A 26,152-nucleotide genomic window follows, 5' to 3' on the forward strand; every position below is an offset into this window, starting at 1 on the left:
TGCTCAAAGCAGGACCAATCCCCAACTAAATCATCCCAGCCAGGGCTTTGTCAAGCCGGACCTTAAAAATCTCTAAGCATGGAGATTCTATCCCCTCCCTAGGTAACCCATTCCAGTGCTTCACAACCCTCCTAATGAAGTAGTGTTTCCTAATATTTAACCTAGACCTCCCCCACTGCAACTTGAGACCATTACTCCTTGTTCTGTCATCTGCTACCATTGAGAACAGTCTAGTTCCATCCTCTTTGGAACCCCACTTCAGATAGTTGAACGCTGTTATCAAAACCCCCCTCATTCTTCTCTTCTGCAAACTAAATAAGACCAGTTCCCTCAGCCTCTACTCATAAGTCGTGTGCCCAAGCCCCCTAATAATTTTTGTTGCCCTCCGCTGGACTATCTCCAATTTGTCCACATCCCTTCTGTAGTGGGGGGACCAAAACTGGATGCAATACTCCAGGTGTGGCCTCACCAATTCCAAATAGAGGGGAATAATCACTTCCCTCGATCTGCTGGCAATGCTCGTACTAATGCAGCCCAATATGCCGTTGGCCTTCTTGGCAGCAAGGGCACACTGCTGACTCATATCCAGCTTCTCGTCCACTGTAATCCCCAGGTCCTTTTCTGCAGAACTGCTCCTTAGCCAGTTGGTCCCCAGCCTGTAGCGGCGCCTGGGATTCTTCCTTCCTAAGTGCAGGACTCTGCACTTGTCCTTGTTGAACCTCATCAGATTTCTTTTGGCCCAATCCTCCAGTTTGTCTAGGTCACTCTGGACCCTATCCCTACCCTCCGGTGTATCTACCTCTCCCCCCAGCTTAGTGTCAACTGCGAACTTGCTGCGAGTGCAATCATTCCTATCATCCAGATCATTAATAAAGATGTTGAACAAAACCAGCCCCAGGACCGACCCCTGGGGCACTCCGCGTGATACTGGCTGCCAACTAAACATCGAGCCGTTGATCAGTACCCATTGAGACTGACACCTGCTTGTTTTTGCGAGTAGTCACTACAGTATATTTTTATTTTTAACCAAATTCAACTTTTTATTTCATTTGTCACTGAGTTTATGAAGATCATGTCTCAGGTGTAATATTTAGTACAACAGAAAGGCCTAAGAGTTCACAACAACCGAATTGGTTTTTACATTATTCTCTATACTTCTCAGTACATTAACTCAATACTGAATGCAAACCCAGAGCTTTTCTATACATTATTCTAATCTGTAAAATTCTTTTAAAATCTCACTAAGTAAAGGCTCCAAACCTACAATAAAGTTCATGCAATGGGACCTGCATCGTATATATTATCACTCTAAATCACTAGGGTGAAGGAGTCTGATTGCTCAGAGCTCATTGCATAACTGGGGCCTAATGTCTTGCCACAATTTATTCAGACGAATGGCTGGGGTTAAGTCAACCTAAGTTATGCTACTCCAGCTACGTGAATAATGTAGCTGGAGTCGACAAAGCTTAAGTCGACTTACCCCTGTGTCTTCACAGCACTGAGTCAACGGGAGATGCTCTCCAGTTGACTTCCCTTACTCTTTTCGGAGAGCTGGAGTACCGGGGTCGACCAGAGAGCGCTCTGCCATCGATTTAGCGGGTCTTTACTAGACCTGCTAAATCAATCCTTGCTGCATCAATTGCAGCAGCCTCGATCTCCCCGTAGTGGAGACCAGCCCTTAGTCCCCGATCCTGCACGTAAGTACATGTGCTTAAGGTTAAGCACATGGAGTAATCTTACAGACTTCAATGCAGGATTGGGACCTTAAAAAGAAAAATCTGTTTAAAGCAGCACTCCTACTTCAGACACTAATAAATATTCGTTGAAAAAATATTCTTAACTGCTATTCTCTGTCACTCAAACCCTTCTTTCTAATAAAGCCATAAAAATGAAAGTCACTGAGACAGAGATATAGTACTCCAGTACACAAAGATACCCTTCACTTGTCTCATCTCAATATTTCTAAATCTATTTTTTCCTCGTTACAAGCATTTTACTTACTTTCTCTGCAACAGCAATGCAATTTCAGTCTGAACTTTCATATATTCTTGTGCCATTTTACAGTGCTGTTCAAATACAGCCATAGATTCTTTGGAGTTTGGGCATGGTGCTAGAGGCTGAAAATAAATCAGACATGTTAAAATCTAATCAACTGATATCTCAATAATAGTGTGTTAGAATGTGTCTGCAATATATTTATACCAGCTTTCAGAAACTAGTAAGCTTTTAAAAATAAGTGTTAAACCATGCCCTGGAAAAATCTTCGTGCACTGTTGCCAAAGCTGAATCAGACCTAACATCTACATTTATTGCTCTACCACATTCTTTGTTACAAAGGATGATGATCAAAGCACTATTTGATCATCCATAGAACAAATAAAGTTTGGATGAGACCGTAGCAATTTTATTCTATGACCTCGAGCAAATTTCTTATTCATACTTTTAAACTAAGATTTCAATTTGTTGTAAGGATCATATTTCCCAGAGCTTGTTTTTAATAGCTTGATTAAATCTGAGTCAACCAATCTCAGGTTACAGAATAATTTTTTTTAGCCTTGTTCAAAAGTTAGGCAGTACACAAACAAACATCAACGAATACGTAAAACAATTTTTTTTAGCCCATATTTATGTCATTCAGGGGAAAAAAAAGATGAATTTTAGACTAGTTTAGACTGAATTAAAAATTCAATTGCTCATAAGATATACAATTATTACCTGCAACTGGTGATCTAGTGTAAGATATGCCATTGGGATGGAGTTATCTGACCCATTGGTATCTGTAACAACAATACCACAGCTATAATATATTTTCAATTGAGTTAATTGTACATTTCCATGTAGGACATCCATAAGACACTATACTTCCTTAGCAAAAAAGGATTATTATTTAAACAAAACTAAACATCAATATGCAGAATGATATATGGAAATATCAGGTTTTTTTGGTTTGTGTTTTGTAAAGTTAGTTGAGAATGACAACATTATTAGAGTATGATCTATTGTACTGAAAGGAAAAAAAGATTAAATATTACACCTTTATAAATTTCTAGAGGCCATTTTAGTTGAACATAAGTTTTTTGCAGAGTTTGCATTCTGGCTGTCTGTTTATAAAGTTATTTGCTATGCCATTCTTGTTTATGAGGGATCAGCCAGTTAGCCTACCCATTAGGGTGACCAGATGTCCTGATTTTATAGGGACGGTCCAGAGATTTGGGGCTTTTTTTTTAATATAGGTGTCTATTACCACCCACCCTCTGTTCTGATTTTTCACACTTGCTATCTGGTCACCCTACTACCCATTAACTGAATTTAAATTAAGGCTGGGCAAAACAGCTCTGAAAAACAAAATGAACACAAACTTTGTTCAGTCATGACATGACTGACTTTACTCAAGACATGAAATTAAACCTAGGCAAATACCACCTCTCCCACCCAATATGCCCAAGGACACCTTTTTCTCTTCAATACTCTTAGGGATAGCAGATGAGTAATGGGGGAACCCTATAACATCTCTGCTGGGCCTCGCTGCTGTTGCTCTCTTCCAAAACAGTAACACCATGGGCCTTCCCAGAACTTTCCCTCCGAACTACATTGCATGCTTCTGGCATCTCACATGCTTTGTATCTTTAGAAGCCCAATATCTGAGGGACACAAGCCTATTGCTAAATCTTAAGATACAGCAGTAGGATTAAGTGGAGAAACTACTGGGTTCCAGCACTGTGGGACTGCTATCAGGAGAGCAAACGGTAGAGGATAGGTGGGAAAGAAGTGGGCTGCTCAGCCATACCCCAAAAGCATCTGCCATAAAGTAGTGGGGTGGCGGCGGCGAAAATGAAAAGGTGTTGCCTCCCAAAGGTTACCTACCATAGCTCCACTGAGTACCAAAAGAGAGGGCTACCCAAGGTCATGCTGTAACCAACATTACCTTAAAACGAGAACTTTTTGAAACAGTTTTTCTGATATCTTGTATTTTTTTTTCCTACTCAGATTTACGCAAACCATGAACTAAAGACTGTCCTTGGAAAGGAACCGAGACTCTGGGCTTCCAGTGCTACATATCATTTCTGAGACAAATATGTCAGAAAGCCTGCCCACTTGTGATCTTAGGATGTCACAGAGAACCGACGGTGTTAGCGTGTTGAAGTTCTGATCCTTTTATAATGGTTTGTAAGCACCGGACTAAGAGTATAAGAATTCTTTAACTAGATTCTACTATTATAAAACATGGTTGGTTGAGTGAGTGTAATGTAACAAAAAAGAGTGATACTCTGTTAAACAAATATTTTACACACTTCTGAAATAAAAGTTCATGCTAACTTTTTGTAAAACACCTTGCAAAAGCATGTGTGTACATGCCTTCTTCCTCCCCCCACACCTCTCCAGAGATATGGGCCTGAAACTGCCACCCTTACTTATCCTGAGTAGTACTTTATCCAAAAAGGTGGCTCACTGAAATCTAGACATGTGTATTTATAATGTACACATACAAATAAAACGATGCCTTGTGTTTTAAAAAATGCAGCATCAAAATTCTTGTTCAAAACTGTTAAGTAGAATATTCTATTTATAGTAGCATCATAGGAAAATTATATATTTTGCTTTTAATGAACTATAGTTAAGAGTTTATGTAATTTCACTGAGTCTACTTAAAGAATTTGTACAACCAGTGAGCAAATGCAGTAATGGTTTAAATGAGTCAGAAAACTAAAACCAATCAATTGCTCTATTATTCAATTTCTTTGTAAAGTTTACACACACATTGATCTTAATCAAAATATATTATAAAAAACAAAAACCAAAACCAAAACCAAACATCACCTGTAGATTCATCAGGTGTCCATGGAAGACTACGAGCTGGCTTTTCAGTGGTTGGTCCTGGGGTAGTGATCATTCTCACACTAGGACTAGATGACCTACTGCTGTTTCTGCTCTCCTGCACAAATAAAACAAGATTTTTAAATAAGACTCTTATTATAGTCTGTGACAGTGACAAAACCAAAACAAGGGAAGACTGGTTCAAGAGTTTGTTTTACTAACCGTTTTGGAGCTGGCTAACGGATATAAAGAAACAAGAGCGTTCATTTCTATAGTTCTTTTTATTCTGAAAGCTCTCAAAATGCTTGATAAACTTTACGAACATGTATAGAAATTATATAGGAATCATTTCACCCTCATCTAAAATTTATCTTTGAATTATAACAGCAGTTCTCAAACTTCATTGCATTGCGACCCCCTTCTGACAACAAAAATTACTACACAACCACAGGAGGGGAGACTGAAGCCTGAGCCTACCCGAGCCTTACCACCCCAGGGGGGGAGGGATGGGGAAAGAAACGGGGACAACAAAGCCCAAGACTTCATCTGTGGGCCGGGGGCCTGTAACCTGAGCCCCACCACCTAGGGCTGAGGCCTGAGCCCCACCTCCCTGGGCGGCTGGGCTCGGCCTTATACAATGTACTCAGGAGGTTGCAACATTTTGAGCATCCTGTTATGATTCTACATAATAATTATCACACTAGAGTCAGAAGCTGCATTCACTAGAACAGGGGTCGGCAACCTTTCAGAAGTGGTGTGCCAAGTCTTCATTTATTTGCGGTAATTTAAGGTTTCACGTGCCAGTAATAAATTTTACATTTACAGGGGCTGGCGGATGGAACCCCAGACTGGCAGCGGGCTGAGCGGACCGGCAGCTGGGACCCCAGGCCGGCAGCGGGCTGAGTTCCGTCTGGGGTTCTGTCTGCCAGCTCCTACCAGCTGGGTCCTGGCTGCCGGCCCGGGGTTCCATCCATCCAGGCCGGCAGCAGGCTGAGCAGGGCCGGTGGCAGGGACCCCAGGCCGGCAGCAGCATGCCACAGTAAATCAGCTTGCGTGCCATAGGTTGCCGACCCCTGCACTAGAACATGTCAGCTTCAGCTTATGAGAAAACTAAGGAACCCAGTTCATTTCCAGTGTTTCCACAATAAGAAATTAAACAAGTGCACACAGCTAGAAGTGGTTCACCTCTCACTACATGCTTAACTTTTGAACATATGTATGGATGACTATGTGGCGTCCCTGCAGATATCAGAAATTGACACCTGGGCCAAGAAGGCTGCCGATGAGGCTTGTGCTCTAGCTGAGTGGGTGGTCATGATCGCTGGTGGAGGCACTTTTGCCTGATCAAAGCAGAATTGGATGCAGGCTGTGATCCAAGATGAAATTTTCTGGGTGGATACCCCCAGACCTTTCATCCAATCCGCCACCCCGATGAAATACTGCGTTGACTTGCGAAATGGCTTTGTCCTCTCAATGTAGAAGACTAGCGCTCTCCTGACAGGGGCAGTGGCATCGGCGTTGTCACTGACAGATACACGAGCGTGCCAAACCAGGGCTGGTGAGGCCAAGCTGGTGCTATCAGGATAACCTTGTCCTTGTCCTGCTTGATTTTCATGAGGACTTTGTGAAGCAATGGTACCGGCGGGAAAGTGTACATCAGAGTCCCTGAGCAAGGAAGTAGAAAGATGTCTGACAGGGAGCCGGTTGACCCCCTGAAATAGCAGAACCGGTAGCACTTCCTGTTCTTGTGAGTCATGAACAAGTCCACCTGAGGACTTTTGGAAGACATGGTTGACCACATCCGGGTGGAGAGACCACTGGTGGTGAGACGAGAAGGTTCTGCTGAGGCAATCTGCCAATACGTTCTTGGTTCCGGGGAGGTGCGCTGCTACAAGATGAATGGCATGCTGCACACAGAAGTCCCATAGTCTGAGGGCTGATGACCTGGCTCCACCCTGCTTGTTGATATAAAACATTGTGGTAGTGTTGTCAGTCACGACTTGAACCACTTTGGGACCGAAAAGCCTGGCAGGCCAAGCGAACTGCCCTGAACTTCCTGACATTTATGTGGAGGGTGCAGTCGACCCCTGACCACTGCCCTGTGTGCTGAGCTTGCCCAGGTGGGCTCCCCAGCCTGGTGTCCGACACCAGAGTTAGCGACGGGGACAGGGCCGCCAAGGGGACTCCCTGCAACACTGATGTGGGGTCCATCCACCACGCCAGTGATGCCCAGATGTACCTTGACAACCAGGTCCAGGTTGTGCCTGTTGGGAATATAGACTGATGCCAACCACACCTGCAGCAGCTGGAGGTGGAGTTGGGCATGACGGACCACGTAAGTACAAGCATCCATGTGGCTTAGCAATCTCCGGCAAGTGTGGGTGGTGGTGAGTGGGTGGTCCCTCACATGGGAGATTACGTCTAACATGGTTCGGAACCGGGTCTCCGGAAAGAATGCCCTGGCCCGCCCCGATAAACTCTATCCGTTGCACTGGTACGAGGGTCAATTTCTTTTCGTTCACTAACAGCCCCAGGTTGCGGCATGTGGACCACAGCAGATCGAGACTGCTCTGCCCTTGATACTGTGATCTGCCCTTGATGAGCCAATCGTGGAGATAAGGGTAGACCTGGACTCCCCGATGCCTCAGATAAGTGGCTATTGGGGCCATGCATTTTGTAAAGACCTGTGGGGCCGAGGAAAGGCCAAAAGGGAGCTCCGTGAACTGGAAATGGCACTGGCTCACCATAAAATGGAGGAACAGTCTGTGCCCTTGAAAGAGAGAGATATGGAAAGAAGCATCTTTCAAGTTGAGAGCAGCGTACCAGTCTCTTGGATCCAGGGAAGGAATGATGGAGGCCAGGGATATCATGCAAAACTTCAACTTCTTGAGTCATGTCAGGTCCAGAATGGGACGTAGGCCCCCTTTTGCCTTCGGGATCAGGAAATAGCGGGAGTAGAAACCTTCCCCCCTCTTTTCTTGAGGGCCTCCTCCACTGCCCTCAGTTGCAGGAGGCTGTTTATCTCCTGAACGAGGAGTCGTTCGTGAGAAGGGTTCCTGAAGAAGGACGGGGAAGAAAGGGGGAAGGGGGGGGCACAAAAACTGAAGGGTGTAGCCCAGTGACACAATTTTTAGTACCCAACTGTCCGAGGTGAGTCTCAACCAGGTCGAACAGTAGGGATGGAGATGGTGATGGTTGAGGAAAAGATGGGGCAGATTCGGGGAGGTAATTGGAGTGTTGCTCTTGAGTTCTCCCTCAAAACGCCTGCTTCAGGCCTCCGTGGTATTTCGCTGGGCCAGGCTGCACAGGTGAATGGAAGGAGGAAGGGCGGCGTCCGGAATGGCTTCATCGCAGACTCAGGCGTATGCATCCCCAGGGAGCAGAGGATGGCCTGAGTGTCCTTCAGACCATGCAACCTTGTGTCCGTCTAATCGGAAAACAGCCCGACTCCATCGAACAGAAGAAGATTTTCTATGTCTTAAGCCAGGAGTTGCGCCTCATAACCACTGCCGAGGTGACCACCCTGGCTGCTGAGTTGGCCGCATCCCAGACCATCTGGAGGGAGCACCGAGCTGCTGCGGTACTTTCCTCCACAAGAGCCCCTAACTCTTGGGCCGCCTCCTGGGGCATGGAGTCCCACAGGTTAAAATTATAATGCCCCCAAAGAGCCTGGTGGTTCGCTACCCGGAACTGGAGATTGGCCGTGAAATAAATGTTTCTTCCAAAAAGATCCAGTCTCTTGGCCTCCTTATTTCTTGGGGTGAAACTAGCAGGCCCCTGCTTGTCCTTTTCGTTGACCACTGACATGACCAACGACCCCGGGGGTGGATGGGTATATAATTATTCAAACCCCTTGGCAGGAACAAAATACTTTTCCTTGGCCCTCTTGGAAATGAGTGGGATGGAAGACAGTATTTGCTAATTTGCTTTGGCAATGTTCAGGACCCCTTCGTGCACCGGGAGTGTGACACATGCGGGGGTGGACACCGAGAGTACATTGAACAATGGGTCTGATTGCTCTGCCATCTCTTCTGCCTCAAGGCCTAAGTTAGTGGCCACCCGTTGGAGCAAGGCTTGGTACTCCTTAAAGTTGTCCGGTGGGCTAGCATGGGAGGGCAATGCCACCGCCTCGTCTGGAGAGGACGACGATGAATGAACCACTGGGGGAGGGTCCGGGGGATCATCCCCCGCAGGGGAAGGAGGTCTCTGGGTGGGCACCTGTTCCTCCACCACAGCGACCAAGGACTGGAGACGGGTCATCAGCATAACCGGCATGCCCCAGGTGTTCTAATAAGGCCATTGCGCTGGCTACTGGCCCTGCTGCCAAGTTGGCATCGCTGTGGCGGATGCAACCCCCGGAGCCCAGTTGCGATGGTGCTGTCTCAGCAAGAGGCTGAACTCCCTCTCCGTGCCAGAGAAATCTTCCTCCGGTGACCAGGGCGAGGCCAACAACACTTGAGTCTGGCGGCTAACTGTTGCTATGGGTGACTGCTGCCTCGAATTGTTAGACTGATGCTGGGAGTATGGGGAGTGACGCCGTGTTGGGGAGCATCCTTGAGGTCTTGGTGCTGGTGACCGTCGGTGCAAAGATGACCGGTGCCAACTAAGGCGACCGGCGCCTCCCTCTGGGTGAGGTCCGGAATGAGGGTGGAGATCGGGAGCACGGTGCCGGTGACCTGTAATGGCGACCTGATGACCTGGGCTGATGCGGAGATCAAGGACGTGGCGAAAAAGGGCTCTGCCTTGGCTCCGGATACCGGCAGCGCTCACGTATCTTCTGGGAGGCCTTCACGGCTGGCTTGCCCTCATAGGGATCCTTTGCTGGGTCCATCACCACACGTGGTGCTGGCTGCGACGGGAGAGTCCGTTGCTCTCTGGGCACTGCGAGGGCATGGACTATGCCATCAGCCTGGGTCTCCTACCACTCCCCGGAGTTGGTGGTGGATCCCTTAGGGGGCAGAAGGTCCCCTCGGGGGGTGGGGGTAGGTGGGTGGGTGCCCCCTTGCGGCTCCAGCGTGGGAGGATAGCCCAAGCAGGGTCCTTTGCCCAATGCCCCTTGATCCGACTTGCTCGGTGTGGGTCCCTCTTCTCAGTCTTCTTCCTGGGCACCGGTGAAGTGGATCGGTGCTGGGAAGAGCCCGGTGCCGGGGGCCTGCTACATACCGAGGCCGAAGTGCTGGATGTTGCGTCCAGGCCGGCTCCGAGGCTGGGCGAAAAGTGGCCTCCATGAGGAGGTCCTCAAGCGAATGTCTTATTATTTCTGTATCCTGGGAAGAAAAGTTCTTACAGATGCGACATTCTCTTGAACGTTGGACTCCCCTATGCAGGTCACTTACAGGCATAGAAGGCCTGTTGCAGTCAGAGCATGGCTTAAAACCCAGAGACTGGGCATGCCCCGGCCTGGGGCAAAGTCCCCGCCGGGACCCTGACAGTACTTAACAGCTACTTACTAACGAATCTACTATAAACCAACTATTTACAGCTGGAACCAGAGGTTCGAGTAGGAAAAAAACGCTGACCACTTGTGAAGCAAGGGAAAGAGACGCTCTGACCAACCACCACAAGCAGTAAGAAGGAACTGAGAGGGCGTAGGGCTGGCAGTACCACTCAAGGGGGTGCCACAGCCAGCCCAACGGCTACAGCTAAGGGAAAAATCTCCGACAACTGTGCACGTGGGCGCGCACACACCTAGAATGGAATCTATGCGAGCAAGCACTCGAAGGATTCTGTGCTGGAGAAAATTAGAACAAAATGTGACTCAGTGCATGGGTTGTCAAGAAGTCCAGAGGATCTACCCACCCTTTCTTTATGGGAACGGATGTCCCAATTTTTTTTTATTGTAACATGGGGTGTCACAAACTGGAAAAGATTGAAAGCCCCTGGCTTAGTGTATTCAGTTGTTCATGCCCTGGATGCAATAGTCCACCAAACAGCAAATCATTATTTGCAAAGCATTAGACTGACCACGTTGATAATGCCATTCAATACCAGAAATTGGTGCTGGACAACATTTCTAATCACAGCAGCAATACAATAAAATATAATAGTGATTTCCACTATTTGCAGCTGGAGGACTATCAAGTCTAGAACATCAGAATTTGTATTTTGTTGTTGCGAGGGGAAGAAGGAGAAGTGAACTCCTTTGACAAAATCAGCAAAATACAGACACTAAATCTCTGATGGCTGTGATCAGACTGAGAGAAAAAACAACAACAGATCTCCCTCTTGTACATTAGTTTTTTCCAAACACAACTACAAATGGGCCAGATGGTGCATGGTCTTCGGTTATCAGAATGGTAAAATGAGGAATTGTGAAGGAACGATAGGACAATGAAGATGAAGACTATGCATGATTTAATATTTATACTGCAGTTGTGCTCAGAGGCACCCATCAGGATTGAGGCTCCATTGTGCTAGGCACTGTACAAATGTATATGAAGACACAGTAAACTAAAATTAAAAATAGTTTTTCAAAAAAATGGTATACAAACTAAACTTAGCCTGGATTATATGTACTTTCATTTTCATCCTGCTTGTCCCAATTGGATTATTTATTATAGCACCACAGTTGTGCACCATTCTTAATAAAATATGTGGGTTAGAGAGCTCTTTGCCTTGAGAAGCTTACAAATCTAAATTGGACAATACAAATACATTTATAAAGGGAGTAATCACTATGGTATTTAAACTACATTCAAAACAGAACAATATAATATCTTCCCATCATTAAGAAAAGACTGATATTTGTCCTCCAGGACAAGACTGTCGTATGCCCTATTTTGGGAACAACAGACGAGGTGCTGGTTCCAGCATTTACATTCACTCAGCCTGAAGAAAAAGTTGCATCTCCTATTAAAGTTTTCCATGTTTGGCTCCAGTGAGTATCTAATAAGAACGAATGCTAGAGCAGGCAATTAGGTATGGAGAATAACTTACTGCAAACTCCTACCAATTTTTTCCTCGGAATTGATAGTGAAATAGAGAGCATGACAGAGCAGAGAGGGAGAAGCAATCTCCAATTTAGCAGGCCTAGACCATTTAAGGCTTTATAGATTGTAACCAACATTCTAAAAATCACCTGTCACTTCACTGGCAACCAATGCAGTGTGTGGAGTACAAGGGTTTAAAGGGCGTGGGAATGGAAGCAAACAGTGCCATAACTGATCATTGATGAAGGCTAGGTGAAAGAAGTGGGTTTAAGGAGAGACTACAGAGATGTAGAGAAGAAGGATGTTTGCAATGAAAGCGGTGGGGGAAGGATAATATATTTATATATAATTTGAAATGGTATATGTGGAGAACATAAGTGAACTGATCAGAGCTGTGTGGATTTCTAACCTCTGTATAAACTGATTTTTTCTCCTTTACCTAGTAGGTTGTTTATATTGCTGCTAATCATTATTTTCAAGTTTTAAATTAAAAAATTCAAGGATAGCAGGAGCTCAGGTCAGAGTTATGGAAATCCATAAATATAGGCCTTGAACTTTAGGAGCAGTCTCAGGTCCTTCTGTCCATTCACACCTGAAGAAAGACAGGAGGCCATGAATGTGGTTTATTAGGCCACAACTTCATTCACTTAAAATACTGGAGTACCTGGCAACGAATTGTACAGTGCAGGAAGGAGGAGGGGAAGGTGGGGCTTGGCTCCCCAATTTTCCAGATGTAGGAGCCCAAACCCCCCTCCTCAGCAAGCTTAAAGGGGGTCTAGGAAAAGGAAGGGGTTGGCTCCCCATTCTATGAAATATGGGTGCCCCAAGCCCTCTAGGGCTTCATGGGCAATAAATACCACTGCCCTCCCACAAACTCTTCCGGTCAGCAGGAAGGACAATGCAGTGACCTTCTCCTGATATGGCACCAAATACTTCTTGCCCTTCTTGTCCATCTCTGTACACTTTTCCGCTTCTCCCAACCTGCTGTAACAGAGCGGATGAAGGCACACCACTACTTTCTTCCAGCTAGTGGACAAAGATCCACTTGTGAAGACTGCAGTGGGCATATCTAGGAGACAAACTTGCTTGCTTTCTACACTAATGTGTTGTGTGATTGAAAAGTTCTGGCTTGGTATTACAAGTTCTAGAGTCTTAGTTTTAGACTTTTCCATTGCTTCCCATTCACAGACCTCAAAAAGAAGAACACAAAAACCAGTGATTTATTTATACTGATAGTGCAAAACATTATCCACAGTGTACTTATAACTTTTGGGGTATTACTTTATTCTGCTTATCTTGTACGCTACACTATGATTCATAGTTATAATAGGGCACTTCAAAATGCAAAATATAAATTGAATTTCAAAATATAAATTGAATATGAATAGAATTTCAGACTGACAGACCTAGCAGAAATGTAAAACAAAAGATATACAGATTTCTAACCCTTAGGCTGGCACAGGTAGGAGGGAAGAAAAGGAAAATTGCTATTATTCCTGGTCGAAGGAGCAATTATTTGGCAGGAACACAGCTGAAATCGCTAAGAAAGTCGCACACAGCAGCTTTCAAAGGCAGGATACATAAAAGTTAAAAAGATCCAATACAACCTCTACATGTCTAGCCTACTAGTATCTGCAAACATTAATAATTTTTAAAGCTAATAGAAGGAACTGAAAGTTACAAATAAAAGAACTTACATAAAAATATTTTAAGATTGCATAAAATAGTGGCATATAGGTGTGATAGAAGTGCACTGAAACCATAATCATAAAATAGTTAAACATGTTACAGAATAATAACCAAAATTGTTTCAATTTTCTTTCAAGTCTTTTCTCTAATTACACTGCTCGACTAAGTAAATGTAGAATGATTTATTACTGTGCTCATATTTGTAGAATGCTTTCATTTAAAAAGCCCTATGTTTGGTATGTAATAAAAGTGTTTTGAAATTTTAAAATTGATTCTGATGCTTTCTTCTGATATATGCACATATTCCCAAATAAACCAGACAAATGAGATTTTGGAGGAAGGACAAGGTTTCTGTTGCTACAACACTGCATGAAACTGAAAAGAGATCAAATGTTAATCTCTTTGATGAGTATACACCCCTAAAATTACCACCTATTTTGGATTACTACAGTAGGCTGTTTAATATGGAAACCTGATTAACCTGATTAACACACTGAGCTCCTATTTTTCCATGTTCAAACTACAGCAGGGATCTTAAAATTACAGTAGAACCTTGCTAATTCACACTAATGATTAAAAACCCACTGTGAATTACTGACATTGACAAATTAGCAATTAAATGAACAACACAGAACAAACAAGGCTAAAGCACTACTAACTGTACTTTGGTCATTTGAGACATCTGTTTACTTTTAATATTTCATACTTCAGAGTGTATCACTGTGCTTGTTACCATGGTATCTAGACATCATGATACAAAAAGCAATAGTTACTAGTAAATATCTTGTAAAAGTAATAAAGTCTTAGTAACAAGACCTTGTTATAGTATTTCACTATTATATTTTATTCCAAAAAGTAGAGAGAGACATTATAACTAACGATTTACATTCGAGCGATAATACTATGTTGAGGTTCATTACCAGTACATACAAAATTATGCAGCATGCACAAACAAAATATATTTTTGAATAAATATTACATGTGCTGCTTAGGCAAGTTGTAATCAAGAAACTTGTCACCTAGACATCTTTCATAAGCTGCCCTTTCACAGATTTTATTTTAGATGGTAAAACAGATTCTATGTTTTGTAAATTAAATGATCCCTAATCACATAGATGAAGTTTTAAAGACTAGCTCTACACAGTACAAGTTTACAGTTGATTTCATCTAAATGTTCGTGAAAGACAAATAAAGAAGCCATAGGCTGAAAGATTTTACCTGATTGGATTCTGTTCCAGCAATACTAAGGTCTTGAATGGATCTCCGCCTCTGTTGTCCGTTTCCTGCTTGGAAAAAAAGACAAAACAAAACACTAAAATCCGCTCAGAAACAAAATAAGAAGGGTGCGACTGTTGCAGCAGGAGCTTGGAATTTGTACAAATCCACAGAGAGAAAGTGAGAGAGGGAGAGAGAGAGACAGCTGCAGAATTTTAACTCAAAAAATGCTGGCCTGTCAAGAGAAAGTATATCCTAATACAATAACCACTCCTACCATATGAATAGCTTCTGCACTCTACTCCACCATCTTCTGTCACATGTGTTTGAACAGGCTTAGCACTTGGGACTGGGGCTGATGACGACATCTATTTCAAGTGAGTTACGTTATGGGCATTTCTAGAGCAAGATGCTGCCAGCTCTAACCTGTTGTTCTTTGAAGTAGCACACAGCAAAGCATTCTGTCTGTGTTATGTTCCTCTCACGTATATTAAGAAGCTACAAGAAAACTTATTCCACTTTAAGTCAAAATAAAGCTCTTAGTCATCTTTTATGAGCAAAAATATTTCCTATTCTGAAAATCAGGGCAGGAAGTTGTTCTCTAGCTATGTCACATCTTGCTATCAATCTACTGAACGCAATGCTGTAATCTTTCCTCTTCTCTTTCCACCCACTAGCAATTATCCATCACTGAGAGCTACAGAAAATAGTTTAAATTTTAACACTGCTAGTCCATTAAGGAAATGTTAATGAAACTAAGTCTTATGTTACATAATCCACTGCATTTTACAATTTCCCTTGGTACTTTGATTTTTATTAATATTGTTTATAGTGTCTCCTGAGATGACAGGTCAGCTGCCCAAAAGGAAACACCATAACATCACGAGTAACAGCTGACAATGCTCAAAATTTTTGGTCTTCAACCTGCATTATGTAACTTTTCTACCAGTAGGTAGCATTTAGAACATGTACTATAACAGTTACAGCCTCATACTCCCATAGAATTCAACAGTCAGAACTCGATCGATGTTTTGTAACATGCGGCTCATTTTTTAAACTTTTAGATATTTATGCTGGGTCATTTCAATATGACTTAGCCATTCTCACGTTTTTGTTTTAATTGATGTGGAAATTAAAACTTCTATCTAGAAAGGCTGCTATCTAATCTCATTGACACAGTTTAAGATATCACAAATTATGAAGTCCTTTAACCAGTATTTCTGTGCAGCAGTCCTGTCTGTTCTAGAAACACTACCAGAAAGTGAAAAATTCTCAGTACCATCGTCTCCAGTTTGTCACCTGACATTTAAATTCAAGAAATTCTAAAAGTACCTAAGGGAGAGAACAGTTTATAGGTTAGAGAACGGGACAAGGCTGTCTGAAACTGGGGTTATATTCTCAGCTCTGACACGGATTTGCTGTCTGACCATAAACGAGTTATAACCTCTCAGTAACTTAGTTTTCTACATCAGTAATTTGGGGAAATAAATACTTACCAATGTAAAAGTGATGTGGTGAGGCTTAATGAATGTTTGTAAAGCGACCAGAGATCCCGTAAGGCACCAGGTGAGAATTATTAATCTCTTCCATTTAATATAACTACTTGGCCATTAAAAACAGGATTATTCATAAATGGAAGAATTACGCTGTTGATAGTAGCTGCAACTCATCTTGGAACTCAAGATATAGATGATCCACTCATGACTGATACAACAATTATGTGCACATTTCATTCAACAGCACCATTCTAAAATTAGCCCGCCTGAAATAAGCTTGCAAAAAATATCTGGAATTCTCATTTCAGATTAGCAACATCTGTGAATTTAAAGAACCCAGCACATGTGTTTCTGAAACATTAGATCATGGTTGCCAAAAAGTTAAAATAATCAGGGTGGGGTGGAAGTAAAAATGAACACTTTTTGAGGACAGGAAGAGACCAACTGATTGTGTTATAGTGAATGAGAATGCCTTTAAATGAGAGATCTCCAAGTTAGTAGCATGAGGCAAAAGCAAGCTCTATTACGCAATGTCATTTTAATTAGCATAACTACTACAGACATCCGGCAAAACGTTCAGACAAAGCAGAAACAAAGACGGCAAATCAACAAATACTTGTTGCTCCAGAATCAAGATTAATGTCAATTTAGGAATATGAAGATGGAATACATTTCCTTGACTTTAAATAATTAGTTCTAGTCTTTGTACATTTTTGAAGTTGTTTTGAACTTGCTCTTACTCTAGTTTTTAAAATAACTGGTTTAAAATTTTCTCTTTACAGAGATGAAAATTGACAAAAAGTCAATACACATCAGTTATGTACAATACCTAAAGGCAGAAAGTGATGCAGGATTTCAACAATTTACTGGATTTTAAGATTACAATTCAACTGTCAACCAATTACTCATTTGGTTTGAAAAAGGCAGCTGTAATGAAAAAAACTTCAGGTGCCTGGATCACCAAGTGAGGAAATAAAATGTTCTTTGGAGTGTGTTTGCTCATGAACTAGAAAAAAAGGTTTTTTTTGTTTTGTTTTGTTTTTTTTATGAAGGATGGGATGCCAATACGAACATGTAACTAAACCAATGGAGCAATATATACCATTTATGGTATGGTAGTTGAGGTAACATAAAAAGTTTAATAAGATATTTGGGGCAAGGGCCATTTCTAAATTTTTGTGCAGTTACGCATGTGTCAAGAGAGTCTACATAGATGTTGTGAGTCAGAGTTAAGGTTACTGGAATGAGTATGATGTACTTTCATATATATGTCAATATTGCTATTAAACTGAAAGTATAAACTGTAAGGGTAAAAAGTGAAAACACAAAAAACTTGATGGAACGAAGAAATTTCTACCTTTCTCCTGCCTCTCTGCCCAAAAAATTCTCTCACACTTTCCCTGCGCATCAAAATCCACAAAACACATCTTACGCTCTTTAAAAAAAAATAAAAAATTATACAGTCTCCCTCTTAGCCTCTAAGGATATGTCCCTCTTAGCCTTTAAGGATATGTCCACACTATAGCTGGGAGGTGTGATTCCCTGTGTAGACTTGAACTAGCTCGAAAATAGCAGTGTGGATGTTGTGGTATTGGCAGTGTCTTGGGCTAGCCGTGCAAGTCCAAACCTGCCTGAGCCCTTGGATCTGAGCTTGGTTGGCTAGCCCAAGCCACCGCCAATGCTGCGACGTCCATGCTGCAGTTTTTAGAATGCTAGCTCAAATCTGTCTATCTTCACCGGGAATCCCATCTCCAAGTTGCAGTGCAGACATACCCCAAAAGTCCACACACACGCAACTCAATTGCCCCTAATTAATATCTGCAGCTTCCCCTGGTTCTCTCTCTGCTACAGCAACAACTCACACATACGTGCTGCCTCCTCTCCCCCACTGTCTTGCACAGGTAAATCCTCCCTACGCCCACACACTCTCCCTCTCTAACCTTCCCAAGGCTCTCTCACCCACCTCCTTCTGTCCTCCACAGAATCTCCCTCATGTTTTGTCCCCTGCCAAGATTCTCTTCTTTCTCCAAGTTCTCTCCCTTTTCATTCTCCTTTAGCTTGGTTTTTAATTACACAAACACACACTATTTTTCCTCATTCAGTGCAGCATGGTCAGTGAATGAAACAGAGGGTTACAAGAGAAAAAATGGTGTGTTCTTTTGAATTTTAAAGGCATGAATCTGGAATCCAGGAAAGGCTGGATTCTATTCCTGGATCTGCTACAGACTTCCCGTTATCATAGTTCATATAGACAAGAGGGCAGAAATAAGGTTGCACAGGCAACCTTATATCTAGCATTTCCTAACTTCTGATGCAACCTTAATGTTTTTAAGGTAGTTTTTTCCTGTATGCAATAGGTTATGTTAGCAGATCGTTGACAGCCTTTTTAACGTATAGGGTTTGGGGTTTGTTTAAATGGTAATGCGATTATATATTTTGCATAAGGCCAATATTAATTAATCTACACTACAAAGGAAACCACGCCACAAAACTTGGTTAACTTTTACATAAAGAGGAAGTCCTCACTTCACTTGGAGTAAAAACCTGATTTTTGTGGAACTTGAAGATCCAATGGCCAGGCACTTTCTCCTGAAAATATTCCGACACACACCCCTGACACCGGTAATATAAAATTATTTTAATTCAGGTGTTCCTCGTGGCACCTTTGCTGGCATGCCTTCTAAGTACAAAGAAGAGGAGTACCTCTCCTACAAACCATAGATCTGTGGTAGTAGGATTCCTCTGCTGCATGCTTTTAGAAGGCATGTTCTGTCTCAAGGACCTTATATCCACAGAAATGGATTTTTCCCCCTGTCCTGTGCACCAACTAAGATGCATCCCACTGCAGAAAATTATGCTTCCAACACGAAGTTTTTCATGTCAATCTAATTCATGGAGGCTTGAATGTTTACATTTCCTTCTTTAAAAAGGGAATAGTCATGAACATTTTTTAAGGCAGCTGAAAAGAAAATACTACCCATGCTATTATAAAAGCCCTGATGTAATATTAATGAGGTATCTAATATTTTGGTTTTAACTATTTCTTTTAAAACTAATCTATGCAAAAGATTTTGTTGAAGGTTATACCTCACCTGAAAAACTGTTAAAGCCAAGTCATTTGTAAATGAGAGGTACTGAAGGGGGAAAAAGCTGGACATTCTAATAAAAGGAATGCAAGTTCATAAAAGCATATTCTACGTTTGTATTAATTGTTGACTGTGTAATTTATCTCCAAATCACATTTAGCAGTGAGTGGTGTAATTTTAGTTGTGAACATTTGTTTTTTGGGTGTACCAAAAGTTTAAAGCTATTTAAACGGAAAAAACATGGGGGTACTATTGATGACTACATAACAATGCTATCAGCTGATTGGCATAGCAGCCTCTAAAGCCTCTATGCCTTTCTACAGTTTTTCTATAGATATTCTGCAAAATATCAACTAACTCCCTTAATCTCCATCCCCAAGTCTCACCTGTGATATACACAACATCAATGCTATACTGATCAGCAAAGCTCTGTATTTATTCTGTGCTGCAGTTATGTATTGAATTGACTTGGGACTTGACTAACTTCTTTGGGGCAGGGACTTTGTTGTTTGAGACATTATGCTTTACATGGCACTATGTAGCGCATCCACTATTAAAAATTTAAAACTACAGAGTCTAGGTAAAATCAGCCTTATTGCAGTTATTTGTGACACTCCTATATTTGGAATATGGAATATAGTATGAAAACAGTGCCACTAATAGAGTGGTGATAATCAAGATTTTAAACTAAGGACCACAGTACTATAAATACAATAAGCCTCACTTTGGTAGTCCAGCATTTTTAGTTGATGTAACATACAGCCCAAAGCACATAAGGTATATGCATAAACTGTCTAATAAATGGAGTTGCCACTGCAAGAATATTGTAATGTAAACAGGATTTATCAGATACTTCCTGACTGACTAGCTTTTTAAAACTGGTTGCCTAGTTATCTTGGTTATATTTTGTATTGTTGTTCAATACATACTTTAAAACACCTGGCTATTGATACTTTGGTGGGCCAGGCTTTTTTTTCCTTTTTAACATGCTGGTTTGCAGTGTCTACGCTATATCTGCTGAAACTAAAAATAAGAAAGGTGTACTTTTCTATGTTCATATGGATACATACCTATAACAACCCTTGAAGATTAGCTACCAAACTGGAAATGAGTCTCGTAAATCCATTTGACTCTTTTTTGTTGGTTTTTTTAAGCTTTGCACACTAATGGCAAACTCAAGTTTTATCTGTTTTAAATGTCAGGGTCTCAAATGAATAAGCATTATACTCATGCGGGGTATTTCAAAAAGTGTTTAGAAAGGATGGGAGTTTAGAAAATATATATCAAAGCTATTTATCTTGCAAACATACCACTTTGAGTTGTTGCATATTTACATTAAATAAACTAAGCAGCCTGATCAGTCCATGAATGAGAGGCCTCCAAGGAAACACAGATATAAGAATGGTGATTCACTAGGTAGCTCTTATACTAAGTCAGTACTCTCCCAGTTCCTTACGGAGCACATTTGTGATCTTTTGGATAAGATATAAAATGAAGTTCTTAACCACTTGTGGTCATTTGAAATCCTATAACACTTGAAGAGCAGGGGTGTTAGTCCTATTCTAGTTTGGGCAAAATACATTTGGTCTACATCAAATTCCTCTGAAAGTTTTATTTAAATAGGGTAGTCTTCACTTTGTCCCAAAGCATAGTAAAGTTTTGCTGTTATCTACCCTGAACAAGGCTGTATTTCAGTGGAAGAGATCTGTATATCTAATTTGCAAAGCTCTTTGGATAAAAAGTTATGATTATATGTAGTATATACAAAATGTCAGTCTATTATTAACGATCTCAGTAAATATCTCAACACTGGGGAAGTCTGAAACAAAATTGATATATTGTTTTAAAAGGTGAAGTTAAATGAGAGGGAAGGCTTTCTGGAAAGGGAAAGTGAGGGGGTAAAAACAATAAAAGCATGTTGGGGCTGCCATCTTGAGGGCTTTAGAGGAAAACCTGGCTGCACTGTAACAGTTTGCAACCCAATATACTGCTTATAGATGACAACACTGAGTCTGAACTAGAGCTGGGAAAAATTTTCAGTGAAAAGTTTATTTACTGATAAATGCAGTTTTGGGTGACTTGAAACTAATTTGTGTTGAGTTTGTCAAAAATAGTTTTAACTGAAACAAAAATTTGAAATGTTCTGTTCGGTAATATTGAAACGAAATGGTTTGTTTCAACATTACCATAACATTTTTGGGCTGGTGTCATGAAAGTGCCAGAGGTGGTGGTCTCAGCAGGTTCAATTACCCCTCTGCCTGCTGTGGAGAAGGGATCTGAACATGGATCTCCCACATTGCAAGAGAGGTGCCCTGAACATCAGGAAATGGGATATCCTGATGTGGGTTTCAATCTATTTTGCTGAAGCTGTTCCATGAAATATAAAGAAAAAAAACAGTCGTTGGAGCAGGGTCTTGAACTTGCATCTTCCACATCCTACGTAAATGCCCTAACCACTGGACTAGAGTTATTCTTGCTCTCTGGCCCAATGACTATTCATTGTCATTCATAGTGGCTATTCAGTCATTGTCTGGCTATACCGAAAAAAGGACGGGAGATATTTGACATAGGTTTAATCAGGCCGCAACTTTATCATCAGATGTCTGGGACTACCCGGCAGATAAAAGTGTACAGTGCAGGTAACCCCATGTTTATTCTGTAATTACCCAGGGGGCTTTTACCAGCTCCCCCTCTTTTTCCATCCGGGTCCCTCCAGCAAATCCATTGCCGGGACCATACCATCTACCTCTTGTCATAGGAGGATTAAGGTGGGCTACAAGAATGGGAGTCTCCAACTGACCCCTGTTCGTTCCTTTAACAAAACACCTCTTTTAAGTTCTTTTCCAAGCCATTTATCTGGTCACTGTATACCTTTCCTATGGAGTACCTGCACTGGTCATCCACCCTACACTTAATGAGTTGGGAGATACAGCCTACCGCCCTTTATGCCATGCATGAACAGAGCCCTTCCTGAACCCACTGGGGGGGGGGGGGGAGGGGGGGGGGAAGGGAAAAATCCCTTCCCAACTCCCCTAAAAAAGGGGCGGCTAGCATAATAACCACAGCAGGTCTTGACCAAACCCGGAATTTAACCACCTAAAATGGAGTGAGGATGGGTCCTGCCTCAGCCTGCTCCATGTAAAAGGGAGGCTTCAGGCACAGAGCTACCACTTGTAAACCTTGCATTCCCAGGGGATGAGTAAGTGACTACGCTGACCCTTTTGTAGTAGTTTTCATCCCCCCCCATCCTTAAAACACTGTTCCTTTCATTTGGTCAGCCAGCCAAAAACACCCCCCACTCCCCGCTTAAAAGTGCAGTGTGGTCATTCATGAGGACACTGAATAGCTATTGGGCCAGAGTGTGACAATGACTCTACAGTGTGGTGGGTAAGGCACTCACCTAGGATGTGGGAGACAAGTTCAAATCCCTGCTCCAATGACTATACATATGTGTGTACATGTATATATAAAATACTGCACATACAGGATTTCTCTGCAATTTTGCTTCATATGTGAGATAGTCTTTAGTACCAAGCTTTTTTTTTTTTTTTTTTTTAAAACAAGGACATCATGAAAAATCTTATTGGATGGTCTCCATCTGCACCCTATTTGAACTGGAGCAAAAAGTATTTTTTTTTTTTTTAAATGTGATCATTATTCCAGCATCTTAGTCAATAGACCCGCTCACATGGTCTGTGATACCTGGTATGATGATTGCAGGGACATCCAGAATGTTGCCAAATGAAGCAGTTTTACGATGGCCCCGTTTAGGCTTGGAATAGGCTGAAAAAATACACATACACAATACACATGCAAACAGCTACAATGGTAACACAGCAAATTATTAAATACATAACACTGCAATTCTCATATATTGTTAAACTAAAGTACATGCAAAACATGTCACACAGAATAAACTGCACAGCTTTCTATTCATGCTTAAAATAGTAAAGAAATTGTTAAAAGCAAAACAGAACTAGCTGTCAATACAACAATTAGCTGTCGTTAGCAACACAAAACTCAACAGACAAAGCAGCATGGCAATGAGGAAGGGAAAAGTGCAACCATCGGAATGGAAGACAAATATTGACTTATTCCAGATCACCTGCATATTACTAATAAATGTATTTCCTTAATTGTTTTAAGTTATATAATACTTCCTCCATAGTTTTATTCTAGTCTCAGGCTAACATTGTTTATAAATAAGTTTACATTTTCATGTTGGATGCTTTCATTTTCTTTAATTGACATCTCCTGTAAAGTGAAATCCAATCAATGTCCAAGATAAGCTCACTTTAATATTACAAAATTTGAAGAATTGCTTCAAGCGCTGCTGAGGTGCCCTCTGATTAAATGCTTGCTGTTTTGTAAATACTTCAGAATTAAGCATCCCATTCATGGAACTATTGAAAACAAAACCAACCCCCTTCTCCCCCCCATATTTGTTAAAGTGGAATTTGTATCTATTCTAAATCACATCAAACACCATAAAACGAACTTACAAAAGTTCATTTTGCCACATGTGGTAAGAGGAAGCGGTGGTAAGATAAAGGTCTGTAGTTTAAAGATTACGTTTCATTTGAAATAGATTTGTGAATGCAGTTCCCAAAGGAAAACTGCTCTGGCATGTTTACCTGAAAGAACTCTCAGTGACTGACATAAATGTGCACTGCCTGAATTGTTTCTATGGCCAGTCTAATAATAGCTGGAACAAGAGGATTAGGTAATTCTTAAAATACTTTGATTTATTTATTCTTGACAATAGCCTTATCCTCACATAGCAACAAAATTTCTTTAGATCACAGTATGTTGTTCTCTGTAACAGTTAATGAGACTAAGAAACCACCATTGCTTTTGCTGTTTCCAACTTAAGTCACAAAAACCTGCTTAGATTAACGTAGCCTGATTTCTACTAGTTTGCCACTGCCTGAAATGAACTCTGTTCCTTTATACTTGTCCCATTCAAATCAACTCTCTTTAGTTAGAAGAAGGAATAAAAAAAACAGCTATAGCAAAATCTCAGAACAACGTACTTGGATATAATTACTGGCAATACTTAAAAGAATCTAGTTAAGGAAGGTAGATTGGGCTGATTCCAAACTCTCACTGGGTGGTCAAATGAGTTACATTTGTTCTGTACCAATGAGAGATTTGAATGAGGCCCAGAATATTAAAATAAATCAGAACACCACAGACTGTTGGGTAAGGACACAATTGCCTTGTGGTGGCTAGACCCTTGATGAATACATATCTGAACAATATAGGGGCGATGGCTATCAAGAAGTAATTGCAGTCAACTAGTTATAAAAAAGAGTAATAAAACAAAAACAAAACAGTAATCCATTCTGGATTGATACTATAATGTTCTAATGAGATTGTAAACTCATTAGGACAGGGACTATGTCATCCCACAATAGGCCTTTAGACATTACCAAAGTAAAAAAACTCTTATTCAACTCAGAGAGAGAGAGGGAAAAAAAAAAAAAAAAAGAGTTTAATAGTCATGGTGCACAAGAGAGTCAGAACACGTAGTATATTCCAATATGTGAAAAAGTGATTACTACAAATGTTCAGAGTGATGGAAAAATATTGGCTCAACTAGATAAGGTCTGACTAACAGTGGTAGTTATTGTGTCTGGATTCTGTAAATCTAAGGATGTAGATCAATAAAAAGGACCATTTAAAATTATGAAACAAGTTAATAAACAGTGAAAATGGGGACTAGAAAGCAGTTTTTGCCTGCCACATATAATGTTTTGTTAATTTGCTTATTGGGAAAACAAATACGCACTCACTCTGCTTTCACCATAAAATTATGCATTTAATATGGCTAGTATCCTAAACTTCATCTTACATCAATGATCCACCATGTAAATAAATGAGCAGCTTTTGCAACCTGGCAAAATACGTGTAGCTAAAATTCTTTACAAAGACATCCAAGTTCCGCTTCTCTGGGGAGAAATCGGAGGGTTATATTTATATCTGATCTTTCCAACAACATAACTAAATTACCACTTTGCACCTATTTTCTGTCAAAACTTGTTTTTCAATATATTGGTGGAAATAATACTGCTTTTAAACCCACCTCCTGCATTTTAAAATAGTTTGACTGTAGTTTTGAATGGAATGGAATTCAAATAAAAAAAAATGACAATGGATGGAGAATAACACTCAGAAGCAAAGAGAAACTTGTATTAACGAAACAAGACTCATACCAAAGAATCACCAATTTATGTAATACAAGGAAAATCTAATCTAGCCATTTTAAAGGCAATCAAAAGTAATCTTTTCTGTAATCTCAAACTACACACATTTAAAAAAAAATTCCTCTCAGATCTGAGTGCACAAAGGTGAAAGGAGCTGGTCTCTTCATATCTAGACTTGGCAGGATGATTTAAATGGATAGAGGTCGGTAAATGTCGATTACAGCTGATACTGATGGATATTTTCCTCAGTTTTAGTGTAACCGTTGGACCAAGTACAGCTTCTCCTACACACTTTGTGCCTGCAGGAATTGACCTCAGTGGCACAACAGCAGCACAGAGAGGTCGCTGCAGCCCTGCTGTCATGGGAGGGAGCGAGTGGGGTCGTGACAGTAGAACTGCAGAGGGCTCCCCTGTAAGGATGTGGTGCCAGTGACACTGGATCCTTGCAGACTGTGGTCCATGTGGGGTAGAGTGGAGACCCCCATGGCCAGGACTGCAAGGAGGAGGAAGAGGACAAGCCCCCGGACAGGGAGGAAGCTACCTTGCTGCTGAATGTCTGTCCTTAGGTAGGAACCATTTGGCAGCGAGGTAACCTCCCTCAGGGAACCCTCCTTCCCACAGTCCTGATGAGGCGCTCTCTGCTTTGCCTGGCTAGGACCACAACTTTCCTTGCACCTTGGGCCTGCAGGGATTGGGTGTCACCGGCCCTTCAGCAG

At 41.6% G+C, this 26,152-nt stretch overlaps 1 protein-coding gene across 4 annotated transcripts in view; it reads right to left on the reverse strand.

The window, feature by feature from the left end:
- The window catches only part of MAP3K7 (mitogen-activated protein kinase kinase kinase 7), a 61,117-nt gene that overhangs the window by 3,248 nt on the left and 31,717 nt on the right, over positions 1-26,152 (reverse strand). Inside the window, exons 12-16 of one of the 4 annotated variants that reach the window (XM_005299734.5) lie at positions 22,933-23,013; positions 14,652-14,719; positions 4,819-4,933; positions 2,716-2,777; positions 2,002-2,117 (exon numbers count right to left, since the gene is read on the reverse strand). In XM_005299734.5, coding sequence (XP_005299791.1) covers positions 2,002-2,117; positions 2,716-2,777; positions 4,819-4,933; positions 14,652-14,719; positions 22,933-23,013 — 442 coding nt within the window. The remainder of the gene's footprint in view (positions 1-2,001; positions 2,118-2,715; positions 2,778-4,818; positions 4,934-14,651; positions 14,720-22,932; positions 23,014-26,152) is intronic. The other 3 variants (XM_005299735.5, XM_008165544.4, XM_024103073.3) reach the window with 3 other exon arrangements.

Source organism: Chrysemys picta, chromosome 3 (assembly GCF_011386835.1).
Source record: "Chrysemys picta bellii isolate R12L10 chromosome 3, ASM1138683v2, whole genome shotgun sequence".
Lineage (NCBI taxonomy): Eukaryota > Metazoa > Chordata > Testudines > Emydidae > Chrysemys > Chrysemys picta.